This window comes from Mastigoproctus giganteus, chromosome 3, assembly GCF_048544385.1.
Source record: "Mastigoproctus giganteus isolate SK-2022 chromosome 3, ASM4854438v1, whole genome shotgun sequence".
NCBI classification, from domain to species: Eukaryota; Metazoa; Arthropoda; class Arachnida; order Uropygi; family Thelyphonidae; genus Mastigoproctus; species Mastigoproctus giganteus.
This window is the reverse complement of record NC_143577.1, coordinates 40949987-40965914: the sequence shown is the minus strand read 5'-3', so window position 1 is coordinate 40965914 and position 15928 is coordinate 40949987. Positions and strand designations below refer to the sequence as shown.

Sequence of the window (15928 nt, the reverse complement as noted above, 5' to 3'; positions counted from 1 at the left end):
TAATTTTCTATATTTTCAGATGCTGATGAATGCTTGGAGTTGAAAATTAATTGTGGGCCAGACAAAATGTGCTTCAATACTAAAGGAGGATTTGAATGTGTAGATACCCCATGTCCTCCAACTTATGAAAGAGATCCAGTGACAAGGTTAGTAAAATGTAGACTTGCCAACTCTCCCAATTTTTCATGAAGAATTTGTAATTGGCACTAATCGTAACTCTAAGAGTCATTACCTTCATAGGTTTTTTCCATTAAGAGATAATTAAATTACGTACAGGTTATGCAAATGCATCATATTAGTACACAGTTAAACTCTGAATTAGCAAATTTTTGCAAAGGTGGCATCATTGAAGTTATATCTTATATTGTGAATACCTTCACAATGGGTTGCCATGATATTGCACTACTTCGAATAAGTAATGCTTCACCAAAGGAGAAGACTGTTGTTATTATTCTCAGCAGATACCACCATCCAGACAGCACCATTCCAGGGCTATTTTGTATATGTGTGGGATAATAACTCTACTATCCACTTGTCCCTATTACACTTAGAAAAGCAAAAAAGTAGAGAGAAAGTAATAGTAGGAGTGGAAGAGGAAAAGAAATGGTGTAGAAGAATGACAGGGGCAGAACTCCTTCAACTCACACCACTTAAAAACTCAAACTCCTCGAATAGGCAACGCTTATTACTTACAGATTTACTTAAAGATTTAATTACCATCAGGAGTAAAGGAAAGGGTTTTTGCTTCCGTAAGGGTGAGTACAGTGGTCTCTGACAGTTTTTAAATTCTGAACAGTGGGATCAACTGACGATGTTACCAACAGTAAATTCTAAGTGGGAAGCATTCAAGGAATTAATCGTGGATGCTACTAAAAGTTTCATACCTATTAAGAAATATTGTTCAAAGTTTAGGCCAAAATGGTTATCTAATGAACTAACAGAGAAGAAAAATGCATGGAATGCATATAAATTATCAAGCGACTCAGAAGCCTATGGCAGATATAAGCTAGTCTGTAATCAAGTCACAAAAGAGGTTAGGCAGGCGAAGGCAGATTACGAGAAATCCTTGGCAAAAGATGCTAAGAAAAAGAGCAAGGATTTCTTTACTTATATAAACTCTAAAAGGAAGGGGATAAATCTGATTGGTCCACTTGACATCGATGGTTCGACTGTTGATGATCCTGCTCAGATAGCAAACAAATTGAATGCGTATTTTGCATCTACATTCACACATAAGGTTTGAAAATGGCAGAAGGTTATCAAATTGTAACAGGATACTTAATGATTTTGTAATAACTGAGACGTGGTGTCACAGGTGGAGGAGAAATTGTTGAAGTTAAACATAAGAAAAGCACCTGGGATGGATGCGATCTATCCAGTTATATTAAAGGCGACGGCAAAGCAACTAAGCAAATCCTTAGCCATAATTATGAGAGCATCATTGGACTCAGGGGAGGTTCCCACGGACTGGAGATGTGCAAATGTATCCCCAATTCACAAAGGGGGATTGAAGGGTGACACGAGTAATTACAGACCAGTTAGTTTAACTTCTGTTCCGGGTAAAATAATGGAGTCACTGGTTAAAGATGCATTGCAGGATCATCTAGACAAGACTGCAGTAATAATTCAGACACAGCATGGGTTTGTTAACGGAAAGTCTTGTCTGACAAATTTGATAGGATATTATGATGTGGTTACAAAGGAACTGGATGCAAAAAATAATTTTGATATCATATATTTGGATTTCAAGAACGTTTTTGACACTGTTGCACATGGAAGACTATTGTACAAACTGGAGCAGAATGGTATTAAGGGTAAGTTGCTACAATGGATAAAAGGATGGTTAAGTGGGAGAAGACAGAGGGTGGTAATCAGTGGGTGCTGCTCTTCATGGACTAATGTTATTAATGGAGGCCCACAGGGTTCGGTGTTGGGTCCACTGTTGTTTTGTATATTTATCAATGATATTGATGAAGATATATCAGGCTTAATGTCGAAGTTTGCAGATGATACAAAGGTTGGCAGGGTTGTTAATGACAGTAATGGCAGTGTGCTACTGCAACAGGATCTAGATAATTTGGGCAGATGGGCTAAGAAGTGGCAACTGAAGTTTAACCTTGACAAATGCAAAGTACTGCATATGGGTAGAAGTAACCCCAGAGAAACGTACCAACTGTGTGGTACTACACTTAAGGTGGTAGAAAATGAAAAAGACCTGGGAGTAATTGTGCAGTCAAATATGAAGTTTTCTGAGCAATGCAGACAGGCTGCCAGGGCAGGTCATGGGGTTTTGTCAATGATATATAGGAATTTTGCTAGCAGGGAGAAGGAGGTGATTGTCCCTCTGTATAAGGCAATGGTCAGGCGATGCCTTGAGTACTGTGGACAGGTTTGGAGGCCTCATTTTAGGAAGGATGTAGATTTACTTGAGCGTGTACAGAGAAGGGCAACAAGATTGGTGAGGGGAATGAAGGGATCCTCTTACCAAGAGAGGCTGGAGACTAGGCACCTGCGCGGTGATCTTATTGAGGTATATAAGGCCTTAAATGGGTTGAGCACTCTGAATTCTGATGGGATCCTTCCACTTGTTCAGATTACGAACCTAAGGGGGCATAAATTCAAATTAAGAAAGGACAGATGTAGAATAGATCTATCCTGTCTATCCTTTCTGTACACATTGTACTCCCCAAATTCCAGTTCAGCATTCCTTATATCTGTGTGACACCACGTCTCTGCTATCCCAACAATATCCACCTTTGATGTCTTGACCAACACTTCAAATTCATCAAGTAGATGTGTGGAAATTTGCCTTTAGCCAGCGGGTGGTTAATTGCTGGAACAAAATTCCATCTGTCGTTGTGGATGTTGATAGGTTGAATAAATTTAAGGAGGAACTGGACAGGCATGTTGAGGGAATGGTGTGATTTTTTTTTTTTTTTTTTTTTGCTGATGCTGCATAAACTCATACACTTGCTTTCTTGCATCACATGCTACTACTACTACTACCTCCCCAGTGAGTAAGACTGTTGTTACCTATTCTTGGGAACTCTGGACATCATCAGGCTTCCCCCTGGTGACTTTTTCAGGACTATTTTGTATATGTGTGGGATAATAACTCTACTATCCACTTGTCCCTATTAGACTTAGAAAAGCAAAAAGGTAGAGGGAAAGTAAGAGTGGAAGAGGAAAGGAAACGGTGTAGAATGAAAGGGATAATAACTCCTTCAACTCACACCACTCAAAAACTCAAACTCCTCGAATAGAACAGGAGTGAAAAATGTGTGCAGCTTTTAATAAACTATGTTGAAAAGTGAGGCAAGTGTCACCTCTGTATCTTGTATACTTTATGGGAAATAAAGTTGTAAACCATATAACTTGAACACACTTCATATTTCAGTTGTAGTATTTGAGAGGTAATTAGTGATAAAAGTTGGTTTCGAGGTCAGCATCTGAATTAAATACATCTGATATTTCCCGATAAAAACTAGAAGCTCTACTGATGTATAAAATTGTGAAGTCTGCAACTTTTTCTAAAAGGTATTAAGTCAGCCCTGGAGATTTTTTAAACTGCACTCTTTGAGAGTTTGATTTAATAAATTTTTGAATTTTAAACCTGTTTACCTAGGCACTGATCCATTTGGCCTTTGAATTTCCAAAAACCGTCAGCATCAACTACCCATACAGGAAGTCTACTTCAGCATTGTAAATATATATTAAACGAAATCTAAACATGATGTATTAATAACTCATTGGCTAAAAGAAAATTCTTAGTCTAATCTGTAACTCTTTACCCGTTGTCTGAATTTATCCCCCCTGATTCTAGTGTAATTTAATACCATGAAAATTTTACTTTCATTCATTTTATCTTCTCTCAGAGCCTTAAAAACTTTGTTCAGCTCCTCTCTTTGGTATTGCACCAAGTGCATAGTGTCCTGTCAGTTCAACAGGTGAGAGTTAGCATTAGCATTAGTAGAGGCATATGATGCAAGAAAGCAAGCTTATGCAGCATCAGCCAAAAAAAAAACTTCCACTTTACCCCTCCGTTCGTTCGAAGTACCTGTCCAGCTGAGCCTTAAATTTATTTAGACTATCAACTTCCACTTCCATAACAGGGGATGGAAGTCTGTTCCATCAACCAACTACCCGCTGGCTAAAGGCAAATTTCCACACATTTACCCTACATCTGTCTTTCCTCAATTTGAATTTATGCCCTCTCAAATGATTATTCTGAGCAAGAGGAAGAATTCCATCAGCACTCAGCATGCTCAAACCATTCAAGGCTTTATACACCTCAATGAGATCACCTCGCAGGTGCCTAGTGTTCAAACACTGTAATTTATTTCAAAATTTAAGCCTTTCTTCATAAGAGCACCCCTTTGTTCCATTCACTAATCTTGTTGCCCTTCTCTGTACTTGTTATAGCAGCTCTACATCCTTCTTGAAATGAGGACTCCAGACCTGTATACAGTACTCAAGGTGTGGCCTGACCATTGCCTTATACAAGGGAATAATCACCTCCTTATCCCTGCTAGAAAAATTACTGTATATCATTGACAAGACACCATGAGCTACTCTTGCAGCCTGAAGTTCTCTGAGCACTGCTCAGAGACTTCATATCTGCCTGCACAATTACCCCCAGGTCCTTTTCATTCTCAACCACTGTCAGTGTAGTACCACAGAGTTGATACGTTGCTGTGGCGTTGCTGTTTCCCATATGTAGTACTTTACATTTGTCAGTGTTAAACTTCATTTGCCACCTCTCAGCCCATCTGCTCAACCTTTCCAGATCCTGTTGCAGCAGCAGCAGCATAGCGTCAGTAGTGTCCTTAACAACCCTGACAACCTTTGTATCGTCTGCAAACATGGACATTAAGCTTGATATACCATCATCAATATTATTTATAAATACAGAAAACAATAATGGACCCAACACTGAACCCTGAGGGACTCCACTAATATTAGTCCACAATGAGCAGTGTCCATTGATTACAACTCTCTGTCTTCTCCCCCTCAACCATCCCTTTATCCATAGCAGCAATTTGCCTCCAGTGCCACACTGTTCCAATTTGTGCAGCAGTCTTCCATATGCAACAGCATCAAAAGCCTTTCTAAGATCCAAATATATGATATCAAAGTTATTCCCTGCATCCAGTTCTTTTGTGACTGCATCATAGTATCCAATCAAATTGGTCAGACAATTTGACCAATGCTTAACAAAACCTTGCTGTGTCCGAGCTTAACTGATGTCTTGTCTAGTTAATCCTCCAGTGCTTCTTTAACCAGTGCCTCCATTAATTTTCCTGGAACAGAAGTTAAACTCACAGGTCTATAATTACTTGTGTCAGCCTTTGATCCTCCTTTGTGAATTGGGGTCACATTTCCACATCTCCAGTCTATGGGTACCTCCCCAGAGTCCAAAGAAGCTCTCATAATTATGGCTAAAGGGTTGCTTACTTCCTTTGCTGTCTCCTTTAATATAACTGGATAGATCCCATCCACCCCAGGTGCCTTCTTGTGTTTATCTTCAACAATTTCTCCTCCACTTTATTCTCAGTTATTACAAGATTATCTAGCTTACTGCCAGAGTTGAATACACCTCTGGCATTTCCCTCGCTGAATAACTCCTCATGTGTGAATGTCGATGCAAAATATCCATTTAGTTTGTTAGCTACCTGCGCAGGATCATCAACAGTTGAACCATCAATATCAAGTGGACCAATCTGATTCAACCCCTTCCTTCTAGAGTTTACATAAGTAAAGAACTCTGCTGTTTTTCTTTGCATCCTTTGCCAAAGATTTCTCATAATCTGCCTTACCTCCTTTGTGACTTGGTTACAGACCAGCTTATATCTATCATAGGCTTCTGTGTCGCATGTTAATTTATATGTATCCCATGCATTTTTTTCTCTACCATGTGTCTCATTAGTTCATCTGACATCCATTTAGCCTATTATCTTCCAAGCCTATTATCTTCCAAGATAAGTTCTTTGAATGCTTCCCATTTTGAATTTGCTGTTGGTAACATCATCAGTTGGTCCCACTGTATAGAATTTAAATATTGTCTCAGACTATCATAGTCACCTTTACGAAAGCAATAACCCTTCCGTTTACCCCTGATGGTAGTTACCTCTTTGAGTAAATCCCACTTCAGCACACTGTGATCACTGCCACCTAGTGGTTCCTTTATCTGCAGATTCTTAATGCACGAAGAATCACTACTGATAATCAAATCAAGTATATTACTCCCTCTAGATGCCTCTCGAACATGCTGATATAGAAAACAATCATCCAATAAATCCACAAAAGCATTGCTAGTGTGTGAGTGAACAACCCACAAATTCCAGTCAATATCTAGGAAATTAAAATCATCCATTATAAGACTCTCTGATTTACTGGCCCCACTCTATTTCCCTGTACAGTTTCTTATTATACTCATCAGAGTCATTAAACCTATAGCACACTCATACTCTCAATTTTGATCTCCCAATGCTTAGGTCATACCAAACTGACTCGACACTGCACTGTCCAGTGATGTCAACTGGCTTCACTTCCTTGGATTTTATGTGTTTCTTAACTAATAGCATAACCCCTCCACCCTTCCTATCCTTTCTGTAGACGTACTCCCCAAATTCCAGTTCTGCATTCCTTATATCTGTGTGGCACCACGTCTCTGACATCCCAACAATATCCGCCATTGATGCTTTGAGCAATACCTCAAATTCATCTACCAAACTCCTAACATCGGTGTACACGCAAGTATACATGCACCTGTTCCTATTCTTAGCTACCCTAACACAACCCATGTGTTTATTTGTACTGCAATGACTCCTAAGAGTCTCTGAAACATCCTGCATATTGTTTTCCAGGTTTCTGCTCATTCCAATAGAAGCAGTGCAAGAATCACTTTAACCTCTGCCAGTGGCTACTGTTAATCTATTAGTCCTTGTATCCCTCCAAGCTAGCAGTTTTCCGACCCACCTAACACTGCCTCTATAGCATCAGCAAATATTCTTGCACCCTTTCTATTTAAGTGTATCCCATCCCTGTAGACGCAGTCTCTCCTGTTAACAAGTACAGACCAGGCAGGAAAAAATTCTACCCCTTGAGCCTTGCACAATCTTTCCAGGGCTGAATTGATCGACAAGGCTCTCATCATATACTCCCTGCTATCGTGTCTGGGCAGAATTGCAGACACTTTCAAGTTCAACCCTAATTCATGGCTTTTTTTCAACAGTGACCTGTACTTGTTAAGTAATTCTGCCGGTCTCCTACTCTTAATATCAATAGGGCCAACGTGTACAACTATGTCACCTTTTGTGCCCTTAAAAGATGATATCCGCTCTACAACGTCATCAACCTTTGCCCCTGGCAGACATACCCTGGTCCTGTTCCACCTATCTTTTTTACAAAGCATGTTCCCCGTTTCCCTGACAATAGAGTCACCAACAAATACTAGTTTCTGTGGGACCAGCGCATTCTGCCTAGGGGGTTGCCTCTGTGTTGCGTGATGACCAAGTGCAAGCTCTGGGGTTGATGTGGGCAGCTGAGAGCTTGATGGGCCCCTCAATTTATATCCTTCGAGGGCATCCACCCTGTCCTTCAAGCTTTCATATAGGCCCATAGCAAAACTGAGTTGTTGCCTGATTTCGTTACACTCCTTACATCGCGCACACACAAAGACATCTCCCATGGCAATATCATGTCTCGTACCCGATTGCTCCACAAACATCATGCAAGCAGTGCATTTTAAAAGGCTGTGATTCAGAAGGAAACTGCCCCCCCCCTCAGTTCTCCTCTGAGCCACAGCAGTCCCATTAGCTTTTTTTTTTTTTTTTTTTTTTATGTGAATCCCAAACACGAGAGGTATTAGAACCTATAGTACTTAGTACCGTGCTTGGGTTGGAGGTTGAGAAGACAAAAGAAGATATTTGTTGACATTGGACTTGAACTTCTGTAGATTGTAATTTTCAGGAAATACGTATGAAGGAAGGTTGTTCCAGAAAACGGCAGTTGAATGAATAAACAAGGAAGATGAAAAGTTGGTTCTGTGGGTTTGAAGTTGGACAGTAAATGGATGTTGGCTGGTGGCGGCACGTGTTCGGACTGTTTTGAAAGAGAGAGCAGGAATTATAGAAGCCAATTCAGAAGAACAGTTCCCACGGAAGTATCTGTAGAAGAGGCATGCAGCAGAAACAGTACGTCTATGAGAAAGCGCGTGGAGAGACTCTGTTAGAGATGAATCATTAATTAACCTAACTGCCTTCTTCTGAATGGAATCAAGAAGCCTGAGAGAGGTTTTGGGGGCACCACCCCAGATATGGGAACAATATTCCATGGCAGGGCGGATTTGTGATTTATACAGAGTGAGCAGCCGTTTGGAAAAAAAGTAATGCCGAGAGCGAAAGAGAAAACCAAGTTTTTTAGATGCAGAGGAAGCAATATTTGTAATGTGCTTGTGCCGAGAGAGATTAGAAGTCAGGGTAATCCCCAAAAGAGATATATCATTTTGCCTAGAAATCGGAGTGTCACTAAAGATAAGCATTGGAGCAGAAGAATCCTTTTTGCGAGATATAAGACAAGACTGAGTTTTAGAAGGGTTGAAATCAACTAAGTTGTCTTTGCCCCACTGGAGAATTACCTGAAGATCGGCATTTAAGGAATTGGTAGCAAATTTTCGAAAAATTGAAGCTGATTGAGCAGGACAAGTTTCTCAAAATAGAAAGTGGAATGCAATGTGCTATCATCGGCAAAACTATGGATAGGATTTCCGGTCAATGGAAGAAGGTCATTAATATACAAGAGGAAAAGAGTGGGGGAAAGAACTGAACCTTGGGGGACACCGGCATTAGTGGAGAAGTTAGAAGGCAGAGAGCCATCTACCATCAACCTCAGTGAGCGATCAGAGAGAAAATTGAATAACCAATTACTAAAAACAGTTGGCAAACCATAAGATGGAAGCTTGTTTAGAAGACCTTTATGCCAAACACGATCAAAAGCCTTTGAGATGTCAAGAGCAACTACTTGTGTTTCACCGAACCTTTCCATTGAATTAGTCCTTAAATGGGTAACATAAGCCAGAATATCATCAGTGGATCGACACTGACTGAATCCATACTGGCGATCGTTGATCAGACGGAAGGTTTCAAGGTAGTTTAAGAGTTGGCGGTTAATTGATTTCTCCATTACTTTAGAAAGAGTAGAAGTAATTGCAATGGGACGATAATTGGATGGGAGGGATTTGTCACCCTTTTTAGGAACTGGCTGGATATGAGCAAATTTCCAAGCAGAAGGAAAAACACCTTTGGAATAAGAAAGTTGAAAAAGGCGGCAAAGAATAGGAGTAAGTTCAATAGCACAGGTTTTGAGAACAAGTGGAGAAATACCATCAGGACCTGGAGCTTTCTTAGCATCAAGATTCATCAAAATCCTTCTGATATCCTTTTGACAGAAGACCACAGGAGGCATTGAATGGAGCATGTTGGGAATGGTGGGAGGTGTTTTACCAAGATCATTAATACATGAGCTGGGAAAAAAAATGGGATGCTAGCAGGTCAGCTTTATCCTTGGCTGAAGTGACAAGAGAACCATCTGATTTGGACAGAGGTGGGAGCAGAGATGGGCAAAAGTTGCAGCCAATAGCTCTGGCAAGAGACCAGAATGCTTGGCTACCATTAGGGCAAGAAGCAAGTTTTCTACTCTTAGCATGTTCAAACTCTAGTTTGCACTGATTAATAACTGCTTTACAATTGTTGCAAGCTTTGGTGTAGGCAGAAAATGAAACTGAAGAATTAGAAACAAGCCAATTACGATATGCAACATTCATCTCTTGAACAGCCTTAGCACATTTATTGGAAAACCAAGGTTTAGAAAAAGGACGAGATTTTAAAGTGAAGTGTGGGATAAAGGATTCCATTCCTGCAAGAATAATTTCACTGACATGATCTGAGCAAATGTTGACATCAGAAGTTTTGAAACAGTAATCCGACCGAGGAAAAGAAGAAAAAAATTATTCTCGCAGGTCATCCTATTTTGCATTCTTGTAATGCCAAACCACATGAGGTTGGGAATAGCCATGAGATAAAGGTTCCATTGGAAAAGAGACAATCACCAAGTTGTGATCTGAAGTGCCTTAAGGACCTTTCACTTCGACCATGTACTTGGAAGCGTTGTTTTTGAGAAAAAGATCAAGCATATTGGCTGTATGATTAGGATTGTCCGGTATTCTTGTAGGTAAATGAATAATCTGTGCTAGGTCATTAGTAATTGCAAAAGCCTCAGCATCTCAACGTGCTGGGTCGGTGTGACTAAAAAACGGAAGCCAGCTGGAGTTGTGAACATTAAAATCACCAAGGAAAATTACCTCACTGTTAGGAAAGTTGGACTGGAGAAAGTCAAAGAGCTCCAAGTGATTAGTAGAGTTGGGAGAACGGTAGAGACAACAGATGAATTTGACACAATGAGGTAGAGAGATTTTAAGCCAGAGGAGATTCCAAATTGCCAAGTCTCTGACAGGGAATATTAGAATGGACATATCACAATTACCACCTTTGAGGCGAAAGGAATCATACAGTGAATAATTTGGGCAACTGAGATGAGCAGTAGTTGAATCAACCAATAACTGAAATTCTGTCAGAAAAAGTACATGAGGTTTGGCAGACTGCAAGTAGAAATGGACATCGTTGAGATTAGAATTGAGACCACATATATTTGTGAAATGAATTAGGAAGTGCTTGGGAGGTTTAATTCTTTTCGCAGATAAGCTTGCCCTATTAGTTTGTGTATTCAATAGTAAGAAAAAGTGGGTGGGACATGCTGTATGAAGTAATGAAATTTTTGGATGTGGCGTACACGTGGTAAGAATATACCCAGATCCTTGATATAGCGTGGCCTCGACACTACTCGGACTCCCTCCAGTCACTATTTGGCAGAGTAGAGGTAGCAAGATTATACACTAGCTGATCCGGAAGCCTCCTAGAGAGTTACCAGTAGGTTCGGTCCGGTGTGCTAACTAGCCGCCGGCTGGTGAACACCATTTTAGAGCTTTACCCTTGAAATGTAAGGAATATTGGATCTCGCCACGACATTCATCATAACCTCAAAAGTCATCAATCATACTTCATGATGGAAGAGATAGGGAAGGGCTGACCGGAACTTAGCTCTAGAGACTAAATATGGGTTCCACCACTTCAAGCTTCCAATAAGCAAAGTGGTGGTATTTCACTGGTTGATGAGAGTCATCTACCACCTAGTACTGCCTGGTAACGTAGAGGGGCAGCGTTCCTCCATGTGGTGTGGGGGCCAAAGTGTGACCCCTGCTTACGTTGGTTCACACCTGGGTGGTCACCCACCATGTACTTGTGCATGGAGGTTATACCCAGGATTACTAACAGTCCCACCATCGTGAAGGTGCAAGCAGAGGATTTGGCTGTCACAGACCGTCCGGACTTCGCCGAAATTGGGTCCACTTGACTTGAGTGTCACCCGAATATCAGTTCCATCAGTGTTTTAGACTCCCAGGTAGCAAGTACAGCTTGTCTGGCATATCTGAGAGAATGTCTGTGACAACCTCAAGGACCAAATTGGATGTTTAGACATTAATAAGAAAGTTTAATCAATATCACATTTTCAACATATGTTTTGTTGATTCTATGAAAGCTTTTAAGATTAACTGCAGCCTCCACTGTCCACACAGAAATCTATTAAAATAAATACAATCATATATTTTGCATATTACTTTTAAAAAAAAAGTCAATCAAAAGGCCAAATTTCAACTTATGTTCTGTTGGTCCTTTGGGAATATTTCCAGTTACAATTTCATAGTCCTTGTTACTTCCCCCTCTACAAGAATCATCATAAATGAAAGTTTTTGCATTAATTAACAAGAAAATGCAGATTGCTACCAAATTTTTAACGTATATTCTGTTAGCTCCTGGGAAGGTTTAACTAATTCTCCTAGTTCATAGAGCCCTATAGCAAGAATATTCTGCATCTGATTATCATTCACAATCCAGACAATATCCATAGTTTTCCCAGTACTAGAATGCAGGAAGTAATCATGAGTATGTTCTCAGTCTGGATTGAATGATAATCAGATGTAGAATATAGAGGTTTCTATTATATTCTTCTAGTCTTTCTGCTTCCTACTTGTCAAAAGTAATGTGTGTGCCAAGAGCATTCTCAGATTCATGACTAATGTGTGCAGCATTGAGTCTGTATAGCACAATCTTTAGAAAGTAACTTTTATTCATGCAAAAAGGTATAAAAATAATGGAATATATTTTTTTTTTTCTTTCTTTCAGTTGAGCTTGCTGAAAAGTTAAACATATCTCATAGAGATCTGTTTAACTTTTCTCTCTTAAAATGATAATTTTTATTGTCAAAAGTAATTGCATTTATTCTTTTCACAGGTATTGCAAGCTAGAGTGTGAGAAAGCAGATGTTGCCTGTCCTCCAAATGTAAAGTATGCAGAAATCTTGGCTTTTAAGATGGTTGCCTTATCCAGTGGAATTCAAGCAAATCAAGACCTGTTCAGATTAGTTGCTTATGATCAAAATAACAAACATCTTCCCCATACAATATTTTCTATCATTGAAAATAACACTGGAGTGGCTTTTAAAATTCACCAAGAGAGTGGCAAAGGTATACTGCACACACTAGAAGACCTTGACTCAAAAAAAGAGTATAAATTAAAAGTTCAGGCTATCTCATATGATAGCAGTTATCATGTTGTCCTGTACAGAACAAAATTTATAATTTTTATAGATGTTTCAGAATATCCCTATTAATGTTCAAAAGGTGAGATGGTATCCTTGCTAATTTAAAATTTAAGTCTGTTTCTAGTAAATTTTTTGTGTAAAAGGTCTGTTTTATTGTCTTTTTGTGAACTTGATATTTATAATGCTCTTTTATGTTATTAATTGAATTATATTACCAGGTACCTTTACTTTTAAAATATTCACTAGTGCCATCTGCTGATAAATGTTACAGTAATTCATTATCAAAATATGCATATTTAAACAAAGGTTGTGATAACATTTCATGTGGTTTATCTGTATACATTTTCAAAGTGTGATATAAACTTGTTCTTTGGTGAAATTTGTTTTAATTTAAGTTCCCCAATTTATTTTTATTATTGAAAATAAAATGAATTATCACTGGGATGTTATTTCTATACATAAAGACTATTAATTTCCATCATCTAATTATACATTGCAGTTAGATCACTGAATCTCTAAATGAGTGTGTAGTATCTTTTGCTTACATTTATAAATCCTCATAAATCCAGCATTCAAGAATCCAAAGCCGACCGGGCTAGCCGAGTGGGTAAAGTACCTGCCCGGCAACCCAAAGGTCGCGGGTTCGATTCCCGCCTCGGGCTTGGATCAAAGTACTGCAAAAACCTTGGGAGGTGCAATATGGCCACAGAAGCCAATGCGCCAACAACTACCAAATCAAAAAAAAAAAAAAACAAATCAAGAATCCAAAATATTCAAAAAAGTGGCACTTTTTTCAATATTTTTCCAAGGGTAGAAATATTCTTCATACAAGGCAGAGGTAAAATAAGCTGACAAGGAAGAAAAGAAAAAAAACTGCAGGTGCCAGATTTTAGATAATGCAAGAAAGCAAACTTATACATGAGCTAAAGAAAAAAAAAAAAAACCTTCCATTTCATCTATTCATTCCCTCCAATAGTTTGTCTAGTTCTTCCTTGAATTTATTTACGCTATCAACTTCCATAGCAACACATGGAAATTTGTTCCTGCAATCAACCAACTGCTGACTAAAGGCAAATTTCTACATATCTGTTCTAAAAAACTATCATTCCTCAGTTTGAATTTGTGCCCCCTAATGTGTGTGTAGTCTAAGCAACAGGAAGAATCCAATCAGAATTGAGCTTGCTCAATCCAATCAAAGTCTTAAACACCTCAATCATATAACCTCTCAGGTACCAAGTCTCCAGATGCTTCAATTTGAAGAACTGAAGCCATTCTTGGTAACAGCACCCCTTTGTTCTGCTCACCAATCTCGTTGCCTTTCTCTTTCTTTCCAAAATGAGTGCTGTAGACCTTTGGAGAATGATAAGGACTGTGGGGTAATTGTGCAATCAGATATGAAGCTCTCTGAGCAGTGCAGACAGGCTGGGCTGCTAAGACAGTGCTTGGCATTTTGTCAAGGATATACAGGAATTTTTCTAGCAGGGATAAGGATGTGATTACGCCATTGTGTAAGGCAGCGGTTCCCAACCAGTCATGAAAGTGTTCCAGGGGGTTCACACTAAAAATTCTGTAATGGCATCTGCTTAGATTTATATAGGTATATTTCTGTAACAAAATACAGTCAATTCCGGTTATTTGGGACACGTCGGGACTAGTGCATTTTGGCCCGATTAAGCGGCTGCCCCAATTATCCGAAGTTTCATGTAAATAGTTAAAAATACAATGTCCCCCCCCCCTTTACAGTTGGTTCACTGTACAATCAAATCACGTTACTATGGAGTCACCATTGTAAAGTACCGTTCACTATACGATGTGTAATAACCGCCGGTCATTGTGATCACGTTTTGTGAATTGAATTTTAATTCTATTAAACAGCAATTCTAATTAGCGAAAATAGGAGGAATATTATCCACAGGCTATAAAAGCAAAGATGTATTAAGCACAAATTTACCCTTTATTGCCTTACCAATTAAAAAATTAAATGATACGTGAAAATGGGAAGAATATACGTGATAATAGGAATAATTAATACGTACTGTTATATGCACATACGAACTAGCTGACATTTCTGTTCACTGACATTTGTGGGTGGGAGTTAAAATTTAAAACAATAAAAAGATAAGCAATCAATAACAAAGAACATGGCAAACACCAATTGCAAGTAATACGATACGCGCAAGTGAGAACGGAGTAAAGAGTTACAAAGTTTTAAAAATAGGAATGAAGAGAAGAGCTGAAAATAAATTTTTTTATACAATTGAAGATTTCATGGAAGTGTAAACACATTTCACCATAATAATCCACAGAATTCCAGCTGTCGGTATTATCGCAAATTCAATAAGATAGAGTTTACTGTCCGTTTATGACTAACAGAAAAGCCCAATAAACAGGAGACTGCTAATTATTTTATGGTTGTGACCTCCAGAATTTCGACCGAACCACATGGTACCATCAAGAGACAATCGTAGGGTAATCTCCAGTGCTGCGGCATGCTGTCCCAATTAAGCAAAGTAAACCCTGGCTATTTTCTCAATTGGTTTCTGTTTTTGAAGATTTGTCCCAAATAAACGGCTGCCCTGATTAATCGGTGGCCCAAATAACCGGAATCCACTGTAGTTTAATATTAATTTATATTTAGTTGTGGTTTGGGTCACGCATCCTTACATAGGGGCTTAGAGGGGAACAGGTATTTTAGGCTGAGTGTTATCAGACACAGCCTAAAACACTGATGGATCCAATATCTCTCTATTACAGAAGATTTAGGAGAAGTCCGGTTGGCCTGCCTCCCTAAAATCCACTCATACACACCTTCTCGATGGTAAGCCCTGTTACATCACTTAGGTGGCAACAAACGTGTAGAGTGGTTCTCTTCAAGACGCCTGGTCAGCATGAAGAGGAAAAGACCAAACCCTCCAGCATATGACAGCATGACAAAACAAATGGCCCTCAGTCCCCAGCAGCTTTCACTCCCCCTCTTACGGCAGCGAGAGGATCAGAGTAGAAGCAGAGGGTGCTAAGAATCTCTGGGTACGACCAGGCTGCCATGCACGGAAACTGAACTTGGCCTGTTATAACGTACGATCACTCATCGGTGAAGACAGGATATTAGAGCTGGAAAAGGAATTAGAAAATGTGAATTGGAATATCATCGGTTTGGCTGAAACAAGAAGAAGAAATGAATCACTTATAAGTTTATCAAGTGGAAATCTGC

The 15928-nt window shown here is 39.3% G+C and overlaps 1 protein-coding gene across 1 annotated transcript in view; it reads left to right on the top strand.

Moving 5' to 3' along the window:
• LOC150087903 (hemicentin-1-like) overlaps positions 1 to 12786 on the top strand; it is a 1496027-nt gene extending 1483241 nt beyond the window's left edge. The window contains exons 79-80 of the mRNA XM_090369959.1: positions 20 to 146; positions 12408 to 12786. Of these exons, the coding sequence (XP_090226085.1) occupies positions 20 to 146; positions 12408 to 12786 (506 nt within the window). The remainder of the gene's footprint in view (positions 1 to 19; positions 147 to 12407) is intronic.
• The last annotated feature ends 3142 nt before the right edge of the window (positions 12787 to 15928 follow it).